Here is a 20,661-nt window from a genome sequence, read left to right as displayed (position 1 = left end):
TGTGCTTGTCTCTCTGTGTACCAGGAACGAGCCCTTCATGATCTTGGCTCCAGTCCACAGACCTCACTTTGGGTTGCACTGCCCTCGAGTGTCACCTGGCATTACGAGCATGACACAGGGATAGTTTACATAATAGTGTGTGTTATGAGCACCAGTGGCTAAAAGATACAGCACCAAAAATGAAAAGCCACCTTTCTTTTCCTCCGAAGGGAAGGAACTAGATTTTGATTTGTTTCGTCAACCCAGATATTCAGACATTTAATTTCATAGTACTTAAAAGTGATAGAAGCAAGCTACCAGAATATCCGGAAGAAAAATCTGCCATGTGTTTCCTTCCCAGCCCATGCTTGTGTGGTTGAATGACCGTGCAACCTTTCCCTGTGTAACATAAAGAGTATTTCTCACAGTGATTAATATGATATTATTAAGATGAGCCCGGAAGGTGGCAAGTCCCTAAAACCAGAAGCTCAGTGAAATCAGGTTGGCAGTGGTTGAAAATATTGTGTTTCTAGCTAATGAGGTATGATAAAGGAATCCTTCAAATTCTTCTCTTTGAAGAACTAAAGCAGACTTGCCCGAATCCATTTGCCCTGCTGCCTTCTGCTGGTGGTGCTGGTGGTGGCGGCGGCGGGGAAGGGGAGCAGGGATGTTTTCTGTTCACTAACCATTTCTTTATTCCGCTCTCAAATGCTTCTTTCCAAACCAGAAAAGAATATACAAGCCATTTATCACACAGAAAGAATCCATACGGCAAAATGAGAACATGTTAAAGGGGAAATGACACAATATTTATACTCCAAAATTATATCTCCAGCAGGGGTATTTCCAAAAACAATGAACAGATAAACACACGGATGGATAGCTAATCCAGGGAGGTTCTCCATGTTTGCACACTCGCATCCAGCCCTGTAAATTGGAGCCGACCCCCTTGCTGTGGGCTGTTCCTCATTGTTCTGCCCTGTGTTCTTGCTCATAAATGCTGTTCTTTAGTTAATTAAAATGTACACCAGGGATCTTCCTCCCCACCCCCTCCTTTTTGGCTTACAAATACCATTTTATTGAAAACAGCAGCAACAAGAAACACAGCCATTGTTTAAAGGATTTGATTTTGAAACTTGTTAGCAATTTATAATGACCTTTCTATATTTTTCTGTTTTCATTTAACAGTTTCTTCCTGCACTGAGACTTCTTTATTTGAATGACTTCAACATTTTGTGACATTTTATGTGAGCAATTATTTGGTGTATCATTCTTATGTACTAAGAGGCCACCTTACGTGTAGGAAGATAATGCACAGTGTGGCTAATAGAGAACAAAATTTGATGGTATACTTTCATCCCAAGGGCATCATTGTCATCAGGAGACATATAGTAAATGTTCAGGAGCTATTCTACACATCTAGAGGCTTTTAGAGACAGGCTTAATGGAACTTTCCATAAGATATCCTTTTAATCCTGCCCTTTGATGGCATGACTAATGTACTGACCATCAAAGTAAGAACGTACACCCAGAAATTAACTAGAAACAAATAGGCTCTTCCTTTTAGGAACATGATTGTGGGCAGAGCCTGGGGAAAAAAAGAATCTGGGGAGGTAAGTGTCCATGTTGTCTTGCTGATATCTATTTGATGACTTCCAACACATGCCACCGGAGGTCAAAGGAAAGGTGTCACGTCCCCAGTGTTCTTCTTTGGAAAGGAGTTCAGCTCTGGGGAGACGTTGGTGTCAGAGGAGGGAGGAAGAACTGTAGGCTTGGGGGATTCTGGCCTCCCGGAGGGCAGCTTCCTTTCCCTCTTTAACAAATACAATCATCTTGCCAGTGAAAGTGTTTCAATGTCAAGTTTGGTTTAATGCTTTCCTCGAGAAACATGTCTGCGTGCATTTATTCCTTGTGAAGCCATCCAAAGAGATTTAATTCTTTGGCAGTCATAATTTTGTGTGGTTTCTTTAATTGCTAATTTGTTTAAATGGCTTTTAACTTTACAGTTTCCCTTTAGGAAATGTTACTTTCATTGCTAATTGCTAACTGACATGAGTCATAGGAATGGGAGGTACAGTATGTGGTACTGACTAGGTGGGGAGGCGAGGAGGGGGCGGGAAGAGTTGTTATTGCACAGACTGCAGCAAAACAAATTTGGCTGAGAACCAGGCTCTGGCTGAAAAGAGGTGAAATGTCACATTTACGAAGAGATCTGCTTTGAAATTAGATTTTCTGAAAAGTTTTGATTCACTTCTTAAAATTAAAAGCTGGGCACAGAGGGTGGGAGGGAGACGCAAGAGGGAGGAGATATGGGGATACATGTATATGTATAGCTGATTCACTTTGTTATACAGCAGAAACTAACACACCATTGTAAAGCAATTATACTCCAATAAAGATGTTAAAAAAAAAAGCTGGGGGTGGGGAGATGGAACAAAACTCAGAGCCGCCCCCATGCAACATATTCACACGCTAAATGAAAAACCGCAGTGCAAGTTATCCCATACCCAGTGACACTTTTAGCAGTGGTTCCTGGCTGGCTATGAAGTGCTTCACGGCTATGGCTGATTTCTGAGCTCTTTCTTTCCCCATCCCTGCTCTTGACAGGTTTAAGGGAAACCACAGGCTCCGAGAGTGATGGGGGTGACTCGAGCAGTACCAAATCCGAGGGTGCCAACGGGACAGTCGCAACGGCCGCAATCCAGCCGAAGAAAGTTAAGGGAGTGGGCTTTGGAGATATTTTCAAAGACAAGCCAATAAAGCTAAGACCAAGGTCGATTGAAGTAGAAAATGACTTTCTGCCTGTGGAAAAGGTATGTTCGACAGTTTCTGTTTTATTTCAACGTAATGTGGTGTATCCAAAAGTACCTTGTAGGGCTTGGCGTCTACGACTTCTGTGCCTCTTCTGAGGTTTCATTGTCCTCGTGTGCAGCTGTCCTTCTATATAGGAACAGCTTTCCTCGAAAGGCTCATGCTCTAGTTTGCTGTTGCTTTTCTTACTGATCTCCTCTCTATGGAACGTTTCTCAGGATGACTTTTCAAATAGACCGGCCCTTCTGTATTTCCTCCTCAGAAAAGCCACTCATGCCTGGACCCAGCTAAACACATAACCTTGATACTTTTCAATCTCTCTTCTCTCCTGGTATGTTTCTCTTGTGATTTGTGCTTGGGCGTGTTGACTGGTTCTGCAGTAGAGAGAGGGGTTGTGCATTTTTTTTCTCAAGGTATTTGGTGGAAATGATTTCAGACTACTGAAAGGAAGTCTCCTGCGTGTGTGAGTGACGGAGATGGCCCTCGCTGTGAATCCCTGGGTTGTTACCATCAGGAAGCTGGCTGTTTTCTCCTGCCCCTGGTTCTGGGTTGGCGAGAAGCAGACAGCGTGTTGCTGCTGAGTACGCGGTTGCCACAGCAACACACCCAGAGCCATTGTGCTTGTGGCTGTCAGTGACGTCTACTGTGGTACACTTTTAAGCATCATAGCCTTGCTTAGGATTTGATAAATACTGTGGAATTTTCCAGATTGTAATAAGCTACACTCGTGCTGTGCTTAAAGAATGTTTGTTAATTTGATTTAGTGCTGAAATTTTTGCTTTGACGTTTGTGCCAGCAGGCTTCGGGGATGGGGCATGGGCAACATCTCTACTGCAGGTTTATCGACGGCTTTTAAATGTTTTTCATTTCTCTGTCAGATGAATTTTTAAAAGTTGCATCATCTTCTGCAGCTGTAGAACTTCCACCCACCTCCCTCCCGCCATCCACCAGCAACCTTGCCCAGTGTCATCATGCATTAGAAACAGAATCGGGAAAGGAAACTTTTTGGACACTTAATACCCTTAGAGATGAATAAGGCAGAAAGGGCAGATACTTAAAAAGGAAGGACTGTTTCATTTAAACTCTTGTTTTGTGGAAGCTTCTCTAGTCGATTTGCTGTTTCTCAAGATCTGAAAACTATCTAGTTAGTGTCCCAGCTTGTGAGTTCATTTCTGCTTCACATGGTCACTTTCAGATTCCCATAAATATTTACAAAAGAGCAAGTTCCCATCTTGGAAAGGAACGATGAATACAGTTTTTCTTCATTTTGTTCAAGTGGTTGAAATGAACATGACCATTGACTCAGTCAGCAAACAGTTAATTCCTTTTGTTTGTTTTATGATTCTCAGTCTTATTCTTCTCTGTGTAAAAGGACATTGTGTGTGCATAACTTTCATTATTGCTAGTAATATTTGTCTTAACCGCTAATAATAAATTGGGTTGTTACTAATAGCAGTTGGGTTGTTACTAATAGCAGTATCAGCGACAAATATAATACTCCCAAGTTTGTACCTCAGCACACTTCTCTGAGCTCCACAGCCACGTGTCCAACTGCCGTCTTGAACATCTCCACTCGGAGGTCCTAAATTCTTAGCAGCTTGTCCAGACCTACATCCTCCCATCACTCAGAAGAAAAGCCCTGGGGTTGTCCCTGACTCCCCTCTTTCTCTTACATCCCATGGCTGATCCATCAGGCAACCCCATCAGCGCAGCCTCCTAAGTGTGCCCGGCACCTGCCATGGCTCATCACCTCTGCTCTCCCCCTGCTCTCGCCATCGCTGTGGTGGCCTCCTAATTGGTCTTCTTGCTTCTTCCCTTCCTCCTACGGTCTAGTGTCAATATCAAAGCCAGGAGGGTGATCCTTTGAAACCCGAAGTCAGGTCGTGCCACTCCTCCACTCGCACACCTGTAGAGGCTCCCCTGTGAACCAAAGTGAAAATCCTCCCTGAGGCCCAGGAGCTGCGATGACCTGACTCCCATTGCCGCTTGGACCTCCTCCCTCACTGCTCTCTCCCTGCTTGCTCCATCCTGGCCCCCTCGCTCCTCCTCAAACATGCCACGCACGCTCCCACTTGGGGGCCTTTGCCATGGTGGTGTCCTCTGCCTGGACACTCTGTCTCCACCTGCCCGCCGTGGCTGCCTGCCTCTCCTCCCTGACACCTGCTCATTCTGAAACCTGCCCCCTTGGCCCGTCCTGCTTACTTGCCCTGCATTTTTTGTTTTCCCTGGCATGTGCCCCCTTCTAACATGTTTATTTTTTATTATGTTTATTCTTTGTTTTGTTCACTGATGTATGCTATGTGCTTAGAACAGTGTGTGGCATATAGTAGGTGCTCAGTAAGCGTTAGTTAAAGGAATAATATTCAAACTATATTAATATAGCACTTTAAAGATTACAGACATCTATAAAATGAGGGAACCGGGTGGGATAACAGTTATATAGTTGGAAATATAGTAGTTGTATGGTTCACTGCACCTCTGTGAAACAGAAGATTTATTGCATTGGTCTTAGAGACAAGAAATGTTAACTTCATCAGAGTAATATATATATGTACGGCGTGTGTATGCATCTTGATTCATGATTTGTTTGCAGAATGAAACCATGTGCTGGCAGCTCCCTTAACCTGCTTCTCATTGTGAAGCCTCTGGGGAAAACTTAAACTTCCCAGCCTGCTTTACTGGCTGCGGACAATTTTTATAGCATCTAAGAGGATTCAAAACTCTCTCCACCCCCTGTTGTTGGCGCCATGGATAGTTACATAGATTTATGGATCCATTATGTTATTGCACAACCTGGCATGGGAGCTGATGAGTGTGCTAATGTGTTACTTGTGTACGACCTGGTTCTCATCGCTTCTGAGATGGTTTTGTGTCTAAGATTTATGTTTAAGGAAGGAAGTTTCCTGTGAGAGTTGAGCTCGCTGTTTCGATTTTGCAGAAGCACAGACTGGATCTCATGTGGCAGCATCTGTGTTAGGTGAAGCCCAAGCAGGTCTTCCACTCAGGCTGGGGCAGCTGACCTGTTGACATGACTGGTTTGATAACTCGCATGAGGGAAAAAAGGTCTATGATAATTATTAACAGCTGCAAGCATCCTAGTATACTTTCCATTCAAGTTTGCGAAGTTTTGAGATCCAGTTTTCTGAGTCAGTTGAAAATTTTGTGCTTATTTTACCTATGCTTTAATCCATATCACCCTACCCAGAGTGGTTGAATGCTGATGATTATACACCAGGAGAGATACTGGTGTATCTGTAACAGTCCCCCGACCAACAAGGAAATAATTAGTATTCTTGCTTCTCTATAAGGAAGGACCCCATTTATGAGTCTTTTTAATACTACCAACCTGATATGCCTGTGAATGATGTGTTTAATGTACCATTTAACTGAAATATTTATAGGTGAAATGATTTAATGTCTGGGATTTTGCTTCCAGTAATTTGGAAGATGGAAGAGTGGGTGGGGCACAGAGGAAACCAGATTGGTCATGAGTTGATAATTGTTGAAACTGGGTGGTGCATACATGGGGGTTCAGTACACTGTACTCTATTTTTGTATATGTTGGAAATTTCCCTTGATAAAGGTTAAAGAAAAAAGAAAAGAACCTTGGGGGAAAATGTACCATTTAAACTAAGCCCAGAGGTATGTATGTGTTATATCAAAACAGTGGAAAATACGTTGTGGCTAAAGATGAACCAAGTTAAATATCATAAGATTAGAAGGGCATGGTACCATTGTCCTAGCTGATTGACCTTGAGAAAGTCACTTAGCCTCAATTGAACCATCTGTAAAATGCCTATCCTACCTCATAGGACTTTTAAAAAATGCTACATAGCTGAAAATACTTGGAAATTGTAAATGTAACTCATTTCAGGTAGTATTTGTTCAGTACTCACTATATGCTCCGCACTGAGGATACAGTGGTAAACAAGACCAGGTCACTGCCCCTCAGGGAGCTGCAAAAAAGTAAACAAGCAATAATAATACAGTGTGGGGAATGCTGTGACCAGGCTGAGAACACAGTACTGTGCCGTAGGAGCCCTTGGGCATGGCAGGAAGTAGCGAGTTGTTAGGGAGGCTGGAGAGTGTGTATTCATGTGTGTGTACCTACTTCCTACAGGAAGTGGTGTTTAGACCTGTAGGAAGTGATGTTTTTAGACCTACAGGAAGTGATGTTTAGGCTGAGAACCATGGGTCCAGTACACATTCATCAAGCAAAGGAGCATAGAGTTGTCAAGGTGGGAAGAGCAACATGTATAAATGCCTCGAAGGGAAAAGGAAATAGCACAGAGCATGTGTCGAGGCTCCAGCAGGAAGTGGGGAAAGATGAGAATGGAGAAGAAAGCAGGGCCCACATCAGGAAGGACCTGGTGAGACTTGTTAAGGAGTTTGGACTTGACTTTGAGGGCAATGGGGAGCCATCAATGGGGAGCAATTCTCAGCAAGAGAGTGACATGATCACATAGGTGGTTTAGAGAAAGTATTCCAAGCTTCAGTGGGAGGAGTGGATTACAGAATACAGGATAACTAGAATTCAGGGGAGAGGTTAACAGAAACTTGTATTGGCTCTACCAGTAAATCCCCCTCCTCAATGTAGATTCTAAACCAGTTAATGAGTCAGTAGATGGAGAATCAAAATATTATTTTTGTTCACTTTTTCAGTATGGATATCCAGTTGACTCAGCACTGTTTATCAAAAGGATCATCCTTTCTGCAGATCACCTGTTTATCAAAAAGGTCACCTTTGTCATAATTTAAGTGGCTGTGTATGTGTGGGTCCATTTCCAGACTCTCTGTTCTGTTGGTTTGTTTGTCCTTGTGGTCATTCTGTTCTACCTTAATTACTGTAGCTTTGTAGTCGGTCTTGACATCTGGTAGTGTAAGTCCACAATCTTTATTCCTCTTCTTCAAGATTTCCTGCATTGTTGTATTTTCATATAAATTTTAGAATCAGCTTGTCAATCTCCACCTCCCTCCGCAAAGAAACCTCCTGGATGTCGAATGGGAGTACGTTAACTATAGCTACTTTTGGGGGAGAATTGACACCTTTCCGATCTATGAGCATGGTATATCTATTTATGTAAGTCTTATTTTACTTTGTAAAAATTTCTCAAGTTACATATTTATGATTTGTACATCTTTCTCTACCTATGTTATATTACAGTGTTGTTATTGATGAAGGCAAAGTTGGAGGATATAGATTAGTGTGAGAGCCAAATGGGCCTAGCAGTTGATCTCCAGAATTAGACAGACTCACCCACCCAGTCTCAGCAATGCTGGACTCGGGCAGACCCATGTGAGGTAGAAGGGCCAGCTCCTTGAGGAGCAGCAGAGAAGGCCAACTTCCAAGAGGAGGAAAGAGAAGAGCTGAGCTAAGCATGCCCAGTTTACTTTTCCTAAATTCAAGTATCAGAGAAGTCATTTCACTCTCCCAGGAGAAAGTGAATAGGGAGATAGAGAGTTCCAAGAGTGTTCAATTCTGCCCGGAGGCCAAGTGTGTCCAGAGAGTGTCCATTTGGTCTCCCTTTTACATGGAAGGAAACATCAAGATAAGACAAACAGCTTTTCTAACATCTTTGAATTATTATCATAAATGTTTGGGGGAAATATTATGGAGATAGAACCAAGAAGTTTGGTAGTATGTGGGAGATAAAGGAGAGGAAAGACTTGAAGAGGATGCCTTGGGCAACTGGCTTCAGCAGCTGGGTGGATGGCAGTATCATTCCCTGATAAGAGAGCACTGGAGGAGAAAGATATCTGGGGAGGAAGGTCATGGGTTCAGTCTTAGACTAGCTGGATTTTGAGGTCCTTGTGGAACCATCAGGTGGAGGCATCCAGCAAGCAGTTGAATAAATAAGTCTGGTGATGGGGAGAGAAGTGTAGATGTAGGTTTTGGAGTCATCCACCTAGAGATTGGGTTGGGAGACTGTAAGAAGGCAACCCAGACAGGACCTTATTCTCATGAATATGGCTTATACCTTGTCTCCCAGCGGTGGACCTGAGAGAGAACTTCCTCATCAGGCTGCTTCCCTGCAATCCCAGCCTGGCCTCACCCTTTTTCTGAACTCCTTCCCTCTTCGTGAGTCACTCAGATGATCACTCCTGGCCAAATACTCCGGGAAAGGAGTGTCAGGTATTACACATGGGTGGGTAAATTCCAGATGCTCAGGTGAGTCCCAGGACCTACCTAAGCTGATATGTCTTTATGTAGAATAATCCTGGCTTTCGGATGATGCGAGCTTATTCCATGCTTAAGTGCCCTAGGCACAGCTAGTCTTGGCCCCCTTAATTATTGAGAAAAGCAGTCTTTTTGGCCTGGGCTCTTCAAACAGCCAGATTGGAAAAGATATTTTTCCAGGTTGGTTGTTTACACTATTGGAGTCCCTACAAAGAAATCCTTCAAGAAGTTCCATGGTCTTCCTGTCTTAGTTGATTTCCATTAGTGACTTCTGATCTCTGTCTCTTGAAATGATTCTGTTTTCTTTCTCTGTTTTCTACTATGTTCCACAACTAGACATTGTGTTTGTGACAGTCGCTTTTTCAGCTCTCATCATCTTGAATCTCATTTATAGAATCACAGTCATCCAAATTAATGCCTTTATAATATCAACATTGTAGCTTTTACTTGTAACAGAGAATTAGAATTAAAATCATACATAAATGAGCTACTAATCAATTTTTTTAATCAGCCAAATTGCAGCAAGAGAAATTCTGATATCTTCATATGTACCTCAGGCAGTCTTTTTATCCATACTAGTAAAAATTCGTCAAGCTGTATACTGATGTAAAATTAAAACATGTAAACATTGAAAGTTATGATCTTAGTTCCTTAAAAATGAGAGATTTATGTCTCTAATCCTTTGAAGACTAGAAATAAGCTCTGGGGAATCCCAGAAGCTAATGATACATACTTTGACTAATGAAACACAACTGGGTCGAACCTTGGTGTGATTATCTGAGACCCATAGTATTGGATGTCTCTCATAGTGGTTGAAAGATAAGATTTTGTGACATCTCTTGAGCAGTTGAAAGACCCGTGATTTTTAAAGAGCAGGTGGTGTTGAGATGCCCACTGGTCGCCTGGGCTGAATGAAGTGTCTGGGATTTTCAGACTCGGGTTTATGTGTTATCTTTCCTTATCTAGGAAAAGTGAGGAGAGGGCCGGTGGTAGGAAAAGGGAACCAGAAATAGTATACAGGGTTACTCTTTGACATATTAGGTACTGTTTACTGTTTTATGTATGTTTGATATATACCTTCTAAAACATTCAGCATAGTGTATTTTCTATGAAATGTTTAATTGCAGCCAGATGGTCACCAAGAATCACATTCCCAGGAGGCCTTAAAATTGTGTTTTTAGGAATATAGTTATTAAGCATGTAGGATAGACTGCCCGGGTTCACATCCCAACTCTGCCTCTTCCTGGGACAAATTACTTAAGCACTCAATGCTTTAGATTCCCCATCTGTAGAATCAGAATAACAAGAGAACCTGGCCCATATGGTTGTTAGGAGGATTAAGTAACTCAAAAAATGGGTAAAAGTGCCTCGTGTAGAATAATCACTAGATTAACGTTAGTAGTTATTATTGTTGCCCTTCTGGTTATTAGAACAGGAGTGCCTATAAATAGCAGTGCAGTCTCCGGGATCATTTCTTTAACTTTTTATTACGGAAATTTTAAAACTCAGAGAAGGAGAAATGAATTTTGCTCCGTCTGTGGTAGCTGTTTTTTTGACATCACCAAGCCTTCAGTATTGGCCATTGGGGAGTAAGTGCCATGCAGAGGATTTTAGGGCAGTGAAAATACTCTGTATGTATTCTGTATGATACCATAATGATAGATACATATCATTATACATTTATCCAAACTCATACAATGTACAACGTAAGAGTGAACCCTAAGGTAAACTACAGACCCTGGGTGATAACGAGTCAATGGAGGTTCATCAGCTGTAACAAACGTACCACTCTCATGTTGACAGCGGGGGAGGCTGAGCATGCGAGGAGGCACAGGGTATCTGGGGAATCTCTGTACCTTCTTTTTCGTTCTCTGTGAACCTAAGACTGCTCGAAAAATAAATAAAGTCTTAAAAAAAAAGAAAGTAAGTGCCATGATTTTGGACCTTGTCTTTGTTAGTCACCATTGTATTTACAGTTCCTTGGAAATCATTAAAAACTATAGTTGGCCTTCAATAAATATTTTGTGACTGGATGCATGAGTATGTTTTGTCCTAATGCAATCGCAATCATAAAGGAAGACTCATTCTGTTTGGGGTCTGCTTGTAGTCTGGCTATAGATTTCCTCTTCCATTTGTTCATTAATTGGCTCGTTCCTTCATTCACTGAAGCTTTATTGAATGTATTTTATGGACCAGCAGTGGCAGCTCTGGAATTTCTAGATAAATGAGCTAAGGAATGGCAATCCATTTGGAAAGGGATTGGCTAGGTAGCATGTCTGGAGGCTGTATTAGCATAACGTGTGCACGTTTTTCGCCTGGCAGGTTATTTGTTTGGGGGGGTCTGGTGTAGTTAACTGGAATGGAGTTAACACCTCCTCTCCCACATCACACCTTGGATCAGCTGTCACATACAGGCCTCTCATTTAGCGCTTCAGGTTGTCCCTACATGGGAGAGAAGTGGGTACGTATTAAAAGTGATTATGATGCAGGGGAAAAGGACCAGCAGAGCTCTGTCCAAAGCATCAAAGAGAATAGAGGGGAAGGAGCTGCTCACTTTCCTGGAGGTCTAGAAGGAGGGGATGGCGTGTCAGGGAGATCTTTTCAAGGAAAGTGATATTTGAGCAAAGTGTTAAAAGATAACTGGGGATTCATGGTACTGGCAGCGTGCACATGGGCAAGGGGAGAGTGTGGTGATGGACGAGGGCTGGGTTTGGCTGGGCTGCAGGGGACTTGGGGGCAGGGAGTTGGAGGGGAGCCTGACCCTCTTCCCTCAGGTCTCTGCCAGCCCACTCACAGGCTGCACTTCTGGGTGGGCTGGCACGTTGGTGGAGGGGTTCCGACGGGCAGTGTCATGATCAGATTGGCACTTTAGAGAGAGAACTGGGGAGGTGCCAGGCAGTGTGGAGTGGAGATGGGAGAGGAAGTAGCTGGGAGAGTTGCCAGCCCCGGGGCTCTGTGGTTGATGACTAATTGGCTTGGAGCTCTTGTAGCTAGTAGCTCTTGGAAAGGGGCAGATGGGCCCACCTCATGCACACTCTTTGAGTTGGGCCGCCGTAGCCTGGGTTGGCAGCAGAACTGACAGAAGAGCCAAGTTTCCTTTCAAAGAAAACTCTTTTGTGTATTATGGAAAGCAAAAAGCCAGGAGTCAGCATTCGACTATCTATGTTCATAGCTAGGCTAAGGATAAAGAGATTAAAAAAATTAAGCTGGGAGGGCATTGTTAAATACATATATATATATATATATATATATATATATATATATATATACACACACACAGACTCATGAGCATCATCATGTGTGTCTATAAATCACGTAGATGTATTTATTTATGTATATATGTACATTCAGCAGGCTCATCTTCCTAATTTGTTTTCTAATAAACCTTTAATTTTAGAGTAGTTTTAGATTTATAGAAAAGTTGTGAAAATAATACAGAGTTCCCACATACCCCACAGCCAGTTTCCTCTGTTGTTAATATCTTACATGAATATGGTACATTTGTCACAATTAGTGAGCCAATATTGCTACACGATTATTAACCAAGATCCATCCTTTACTCAGATTTCCTTAGTTTTTACCTAAAGTCCTTTTTCTTGTCCAGGATCCCATCCAGGAGACCACATTACATTTGCTCGCCCTGTCTCCCTAGGCTCCTCTTGGCTGTGACAGTTTCTCAGACATGCCATGTTTTTGATAACCTTGGCGATTTTGAGGAGTTTTGTAGGATGTCCTTAAGTTGACATTTGTCTGATGTTTTTCTCACGATAAGACTGAAGTGATGGGTTTGGGGCGGGGGGAACCACAGAGGTGAAGTGCCGTTCTCATCCCATCAGATCAAGGGTACATGGTCTGAACATGACTTCTCACTGTTGATGTTGACCTTGGTCACCCGGCTGAGGTCTCTCCACTGTAAAGCTGGTCTGTTTTTTCCCCTTTTCTACATCAACTCTTTGGGAAGAAGTCACTATACATGCCTCACTCTTAAGGAGTGGGGAGTTAAGCTCACCTCCTTTAGGGCAGAGTATCTACATTCGTTGTTTGGAATTCTTCGGCATAGATGATTGTCTCATCCCTCGCATCCTAATTAGGTTTTGATAAGATGATTTCTTATCTGTCCTCTAAATTCAAAATGCTAATTCTCTGGCACTTGGATCACACTTGCCATTTTCAGCCAAGTGACATTTCCCACATTTGTTTTCTTGCGTGACACATAAACAGATCTATGTGTTATTTATCCAAGCAGATTGCAAGTTTCTTGAGGACTGGGACAGCATCTTATTCAAAGCCCCTTACACACTGCAGGTGGCTAATAAATATTGAATAAATGGTTTTTAAATTAGCTTAATTTAAAAACTAACCACAGTTAATAACTAAAACCGGTTATCAGAGTCTCTGTACATGAGGACTGGGGTAAGGTGAGGATACTGTTGACGTGGCATCCTGCTTTGTGAAGTGGTCCTGAATTTGTAATAGTAGCTCATAGGCTGCTTCCTGTGTACCAAGCACTTTTATAAACACTTTACATATATTACTTATTTAATCTTCCAGACAACCCTGTATCTTGGTGCTATTATCCCCATTTTATAGATAAGGAAACTGAGGTAAACAGAGTCCAAATAAGTTGCTTAAGATCACTCAGCTAGGAAGTGGCCCAGCTGGGAATTTGATCTCAGACACCCTGCGTATAGAGTTTTGAACTCTTAACCACTGGGCTCTGAATTCATTACAATGGTAATTAAAATGGTATCTCATGTGGGCGAAAAACAAGATTGCTATTCAAACACTTTATTCCGATCTGTTAGGTTACTACCGATGACATGGCTGGCAGCAATCTTGCTATTTTTTTCCTAGGGGAAGTGTTTCTATAAAGGCATGGCTGCTTTTCCTTCTTCAGTTTTTTTCTTTTTTTAATGAGTAATTTTTGTGTGGTACAACTAATTTTATTTCTTTAAAATACAGGCACTTTCACAGTGGGCATTTCATATACAAACCATATTTTAGACACCTCTTGCTCCCCATCACGGTATCTATTGAAAGATAGTGGGCTTTTTATTTTCTCTCTGACGTTTTTAACCAGAAGTGCTTGCTGGGTCCTGCCAAATAAACACTCCTTGAGTATGTTCCTTGTGCGAGCGGTCACACCTGTGGGTCCGAGGAGGCAGCCTAGATTCCTGTGGCGACGTAGGCGAGGAAGGAGGACTTTTCTCGAAGCCACCCAAGCCATGAATCGGCCCTGGCTTCCTGAGCCATAAACAAATGCGAGCTTTGTTCTCCCCGTTGCTCATTTGGTCCCAAGTATGACTCAGGGTTAGGCTGGGTCCTTCAGGCTCCATGCCTTTGGCTGTTGGAAGGAAGTGGGAGGCTTCCAGGGTAGTTCTGGGACCTTTTCAAACTGAAGAGAGGCGGCTGCCTGCATGATGGGAGAAGAGGTATTTCTTTTTCTTTTTTCTTCTTTTTTCTTTTTTTTTTTTTTTTGCTTTTAGAGGTGGAATAAATTCTCTTAACTTGTATCTTATCTATACTGTTCTGTTAACAAGATTTGTGATGGGTTTGCATTGGTAGGTTACAATGAAGTGTTTGCCAGCGAGGACTCCCCATGGAGGGGGGCTGTGGATAGGCTAAGGAGCAACCTATAACGTGGAGGATTATTTTCTCAAGTCAAATGTTGCACTGGAACTATTTAGCTGTTTTAACCAGCCCCCCACTTTGGTTAATTCGGCCATTAATTTTTACAGATGTTTCCAATTTCTCTGTGTCTTGGGTTTTCATGCGCTCATACTGCAGAGAGTAATTTGGATGGGCAGTTTGCATAAGCAGTAACTGTTACCCCATGTCACCGAGATGTTTAGCAATTACAGATGTTTGTGCGGTAAACAAATCCAGCTCGCTCTTCAGGTTAGCTTAGGAGAGAACACGTCCACGCAGAGCAAGCCAGCCGTGGGGCATTTCACTCTTGGGGGGCATGGACATTGGAGTTTTCCTTGCGAATGGAGAAGCTGTGAGTAGTGACTTCTGGGTGCTGTTGAACTGCTTTTTATTGAGTTAAAGATATTTGGCTAATTTTGTAGTCCTGGACATTTATATTCGTTTGCTCATATACCGAGTAAAATAGAGACACTAAATTATTTGATTTTCTAAAAGCTTGCTAGTAATAGGTGCTCTGCTTTCTCTCTGTGAGTTGTTCATATTTGTCTGCCTAAAAGCAGAAGTCTGTCATTTTCCAAACACAAAATAAAATTCCCTAAATAAACCACAGGGTAAGTAAAGCTTACAATGTGTCATATGTCTTCCACATTCCTGTTTCTTGTTGCAAAAAAAATTTTAAGGGGAGAGTTGATGGTATCTGTAAAATATATCTATGTCTTTTTCTGTCGCCTTTAACTTATAATATTTTCAAAATTTCAAAAAAAGGAAAATAGCATGACAGAAAGGAAACACATTGTTTTAACACATTATTTTAAGAGTAGGAGGACTTCTTGAAAGTTTTTTGAATGGTGTCTGTTGCTTGCCTAGAAGGGAGCAGTTGGCTAAAATAAAAATATATTCCTCTGCAGTGGCTTGAGAGAATTTTCCTATTGAAAGATATCTGAAACTTGCTGATTGTTATTATTGCTGGGTGTCACTGATCTGAGTTCTGAAAAGTAAAACTCAGAATTAGGTACTTATATGCAAAATTCAGATGGTGACTCTTCATTTGGGAAATGAGTGAAAGCTTGATGGAGTGTAACTTGTGAAACGTGGGAGTCTTGGTGATGGCCTCTCTGGCTCCGTCAGACTAGGGCCTGGAAATGGGACAGGAAGGGTGGCCCCTTAAAGTTAGTGACCTGTAAACTACACGTTGTACTGCTGAGTGCCCCCCAAACCCTTTGCTTGTTTGTTTCTGAAAGTGGAAATAGCTCTGTTACTTCTGACTACAGGAGCTCTTTGCAAAAATTATTATAATAATAAAAACTCAAAGAATATGAAGAAATAAATAGAAATTGCCCTTTTTTTAAAAAAACACCTTTGTTGGAGTATAATTGCTTTACAATGGTGTGTTAGTTTCTGCTGTATAACAAAGTGAATCAGCTATATATATACATATATCCGCGTATCCCCTCCCTCTTGCGTCTCCCTCCCACCCTCCCTCTCCCACCCCTCTAGGTGGGCACAAAGCACCGAGCTGATCTCCCTGTGCTATGCGGCTGCTTCCCACTAGCTATCTGTTTTACATTTGGTGGTGTATATATGTCCATGCCACTCTCTCACTTCGTCCCAGCTTACCCTTCCCCCCACTGTGTCCTCAACTCCATTCTCTATGTCTGCGTCTTTATTCCTGTCCTGATCCAGGAATAATCGTAGTCAGCATTTTCTATGTATCCTTCCAGACTTTTATCTGAGCCTGAATGTGCATGCAGTACACACCTCACTCTTCATACAATAATGAGGTCATATTAAATGTCACCTGTTTTTAAAACTTAACATATTATGGGTCCCCCTTTTCTGTCAGAGAGCTGTATGATCATTCATTGTCAAGATGTACCACCATTTATTGAACCAATCCCTGTGTGGTAACTATTTATGTTGCTTCCACAATTTTACTATTAAAAACAACATTCTTATATATACATTATTGTACCTTCCCTGATTATTTCCTCTGGCTGAATTTTTAAAAGAGGAACTTCCAGGTTATAAGCTGACTTAATTCTGGTTGGTTTTGTTTTTAATGAAAATAACCCAAGTATATGATAAAAAATTCCAGCAGGACAAAACTAAGACTTTCTCAATCCCACACTCAGCTTTACTTCCCAATGGAAATCCCCATAAAAGCTTTCTGTCTACTCTTGTAGAAATATAGAATCTTTTTATTGTGGTAAAATATATATAATATGATACCATTTTACTCCTTTTTCAGTGTACAGTTCAGTGGCATTAAATACATTCTCATCGTTATACAACCATCATCACCATCCATCTCCAAAACTTTTCCATCTTCCCAAACTGAAACTTTGTACTCATTAAATACTGACTCCCAATTCCCCCTCCCCTTAGCAATTACCATTGTACTTTCTGTCTCTCCAAATTTGACCGCACATGAGAGTGGGGTCATAAAATATTTGTCCTTTTGTGGTTTATTTCATTTAGCATAATGTCTTCAAGGTTCATCCATGTTGTAGCATGTGTCACAATTTCCTTCCTTTTTAAGGCTGAATAACACTCCATTGTATGGATATATCACAATTTTTAAAATCATCCCTCCATTGATAGACATTTAGGTGGTTTCCACCATTTGACTACTGTGAATAATGCTACAGTGAACACTGGCATACCAACACCTGCTTTCAGTTTTTTGGGGTATATCCTCAGGAGTGGAATCACTGGGTCATCTGGTAATTCTCTTTAACTTTGGGGGAACCGCCGTACTGTTTTCCACAGTGGCTGCACCATTTTACATTCCCCCCAGCAATGCACAAGAGTTCCAATTTCTCCACATGCCTGCCAACACCTGAGATTTTCTGTTTTTTGTTTTTTTTTAATTTTTATTTATTTATTTATTTATTTGCCTGAGCCAGGTCTTAGTTGCGGCACGTGGGATCTTCGTTGCCGTGTGTGGAATCTTTAGCTGTGGCATGCGAACTCTTAGTTGTGGCATGTGGGATCTAGTTCCCTGAACAGGGATCAAACCCAGGACCCCTGCATTGGGAGCGTGGAGTCTTAGCCACTGGGCCACCAGGGAAGTCCTTTTTTTCTTTGTTTAATAATAGCCATCCTAATGGGTGTGAAATGGTATCTCATTGTGGTTGGAATTGGTGTTTAACGTGTGTTTGTGTTGCCTATCACTAATAGGAAAGGATATTATTCTTCTCATCTTAGAATGAGGAGTGGAGGAAGAGGTCTTCTGTCTGAGAACCCCCATGAACTAGCAGGTCAGTTACACGATCCAAGAGATTGCAAATTGTTTCAAGGAAGGACTAGTTCCCCTGTTCCTGCAGCTCCTGGAGAAAAGATGAGCGGAGAGCCTTGGTGTCACTTGGCTTCAGAGGTTTAAGGGTGACAGGACTGCGGCGTCTCACTTAGCCCCTCACAGGTTTATGGAGAGCGGATTCAAAACCATTGTTTTGAGAAAAGGTGAATTTCTCTTTTGCGCTCTTTTAATTCTAAATGATAGTACTCGTTTCATCTTACGTTGTGGGGAAAGCCAGTTTTATGATTGATTTGCTCCCCTCACTTCTGCTCTGGAATTCCTTGGGGACAGGAAATGAAAGTCCTTCTTTTTGTACATTGTTTGCCGACATGTTCATTTGCTTCAATTGACGTTCTTCAGTGGGGTGGGCTGAGGTATCTGTAAGTATTTCATCGTGGCCCTCTTTTGTTCATGTATTAACAATTATTTCATAATATTTATAATCCTAGAGTTTGCAGATGCTTGTGACTCCTGAAATTTGAGGGTTTAAAATTTTCTGTGTGGCCGTTAAAATGATCATGCTTCAGTACCTAGCTTGTCTTTTTCTCTCAGAGATTCTCCCTAGTTGTAAAATGATGTTCTAGGCAACTAGAACAATGGGATGGATTAAGTTTAATGCTCTATGAAAGCTGGCAACTTTATTTTTTTTTTTTTAAACATCTTTATTGAAGTATAATTGCTTTACAATGGTGTGTTAGCTTCTGCTTTAGCTGGCAACTTTAAAACAAGCTATCCAGCTTACTTTGCATGGTGGTCTGTCTTTGCTTCCGTTGAAAGAATTTAGATCACAGAGATCATTCAGATAGTCAGCAACCTGTTTTGTATTTTTCTGTGGCATCTGAGGCCATTTAAAAATTATGAGATGACAGCCTTATTCTCAACTCAGGCTCTTGATGTTGGAGGCCAGATCCTAAATAAATGTATACCCATAAATGCTCTAGAAACACATGGAAGCATAAGTACAATAACCCCTACTGACACCTCTAATAGAGATTTCTCTCTCAACTTGGGCTATAAAATGAACAATTTACAAATGAAGAGTTTTCCAGAATTGCCTTAAAGCCACTTCTTCATCAAAAGGCTATCGTTAAGCCATTTCACAGATGGCCTGTGACTCAGAAGTGTCACCCCAATTAAACTCATCCTTGAACTTTTAGGAATAAAATAGGCAATGTTTGGAAAATTGAAGGCAGATATTTGGAGTCTCTATCATTCAGATGCTATATTTCTGTTTTGCTCATTTAAGATGAGGAAGTTAGAAGTGGTAAAGGTGGATTTACTGCCTCATTTTCTTTTTCTTCTTTCACTTGCTAAGCATTTTCACCCGCCAGTGATTTTAATATGTTTTGCTCCATTTGTTTTGGTAGCATCTGCTCAGTCTGTTCTTTTTATTTTGATTTCTTAGTTGGGTTTCTCATTTTTTCCTTCACTAGAGGCAGCTTTTCTGAAACTTCTTGGGTACCTTTTCTAGACAATTAACAAAATTGATAATAAGAGAAGTAGTGATGTAAAATGTCAAGACTTTAGATCCTAGAGTTGTCCAAATTCGTCCTCTTGGTACAGTGCTTAGCAGTTACTGCATTGGGAGAGCTGGACACGTTTTCTGTCTTATATGTCTCAATTTTAGATTTAGTTTCTTTTGCTTCAAACCCAAGTCCCGTCTGCATTCAGGTGTTGTTAGAAGCAGAGAAAGTAGACTTGTTCATAATTTAGAATCCTGTTTTTTCAAGTGATGTGAATACAGATACTGCTATTTTTGACTCAGAAGAGGCTGAAACATTACAAAGCTGGTAGGTAACTCTATGCCCATGCATGGGAGTAGTCTGCCTAAGCGACTCATGTCACATTGTCGATTTGCAGTATAGCGGTGAGCAGAGTGTAACTGATGGGTGACCTTACTGTGCTTACAGTCAAGGATTATAGCATCTCTGACATTTTGGTGTAATTTTTGTATTCATTGCCCAAGAGCTCAAACAACTCCAGGTTTTTCTGACTAGAGCCTTCAGTCATAGGTCATTAGGCAGGAGAGGAGAAAAGCAGTCCAGATAAGAGATGACAAGAGGTCTTGAGAAACCAAAAGAGATATAGCCAGGTCAGGGAGGCATCACAGTTTCCAAGTACTAAAAGTGGTTTTATGGGGCCAGAGAGCAGTGTGTTCGTGGGTAGCCCAACCCCGACATTAGTCTAGAAATTCTAGGTGAAACGAAGATCTAACATGGGTTGATCGTCTTGTCATGAAACTGAATGACTAGAAAGAGGCAAGGGTACTCTAAGAGGCGATGACAGAGGCAATGAATGAAGATGGTCAAGAAACTAGAACTCAGGTGATTGGTCGGGAGTGTGGAACAGTGATGGTCACTGTGGCAAAGAGAGAAGGCTAAACAGAGTTGAGGAGATGAAGAATTATGTTGGGGTTGATGGTTGACCATTCTCTGGTGCCATTGATGGCTGAAAAAAGGGGAGCCCCCTTTAATTTGAGACATGGTGCCAGCCTGGGAATAAGGGAGAAGTAGCCAATGGTGAGCACTGATAAATTCTTCCTTGTCCTATGATGGGAAGGGTGTGGAAATCTTTCCCTGAAAGCCCCTGTAGATGGCCATCTGAAACCCACCTGTCTGAAATAGATTAAGTATAATAACTCAGGAGTAGGGAATGGGTTATAAACTCCAGAAGTACCATCACTGGTCTCTGTTCTCCTTCGTCACCATCTTCCGTGAATCTGTATTGTTTTCCCTGTGCTGAGTCT

General features: G+C 41.7%; 1 protein-coding gene across 3 annotated transcripts in view; it reads left to right on the top strand.

Annotated features, from left to right (window-relative positions):
- The window catches only part of SH3KBP1 (SH3 domain containing kinase binding protein 1), a 336,773-nt gene that overhangs the window by 194,987 nt on the left and 121,125 nt on the right, over positions 1–20,661 (top strand). For all 3 annotated transcript variants that reach the window (XM_061179414.1, XM_061179413.1, XM_061179415.1), the window contains exon 6: positions 2,587–2,792. In XM_061179414.1, the coding sequence (XP_061035397.1) occupies positions 2,587–2,792 (206 nt within the window). The remainder of the gene's footprint in view (positions 1–2,586; positions 2,793–20,661) is intronic.

This window comes from Eubalaena glacialis, chromosome X, assembly GCF_028564815.1.
Source record: "Eubalaena glacialis isolate mEubGla1 chromosome X, mEubGla1.1.hap2.+ XY, whole genome shotgun sequence".
NCBI classification, from domain to species: Eukaryota; Metazoa; Chordata; class Mammalia; order Artiodactyla; family Balaenidae; genus Eubalaena; species Eubalaena glacialis.
This window is presented reverse-complemented; position numbering and strand designations above follow the sequence as displayed.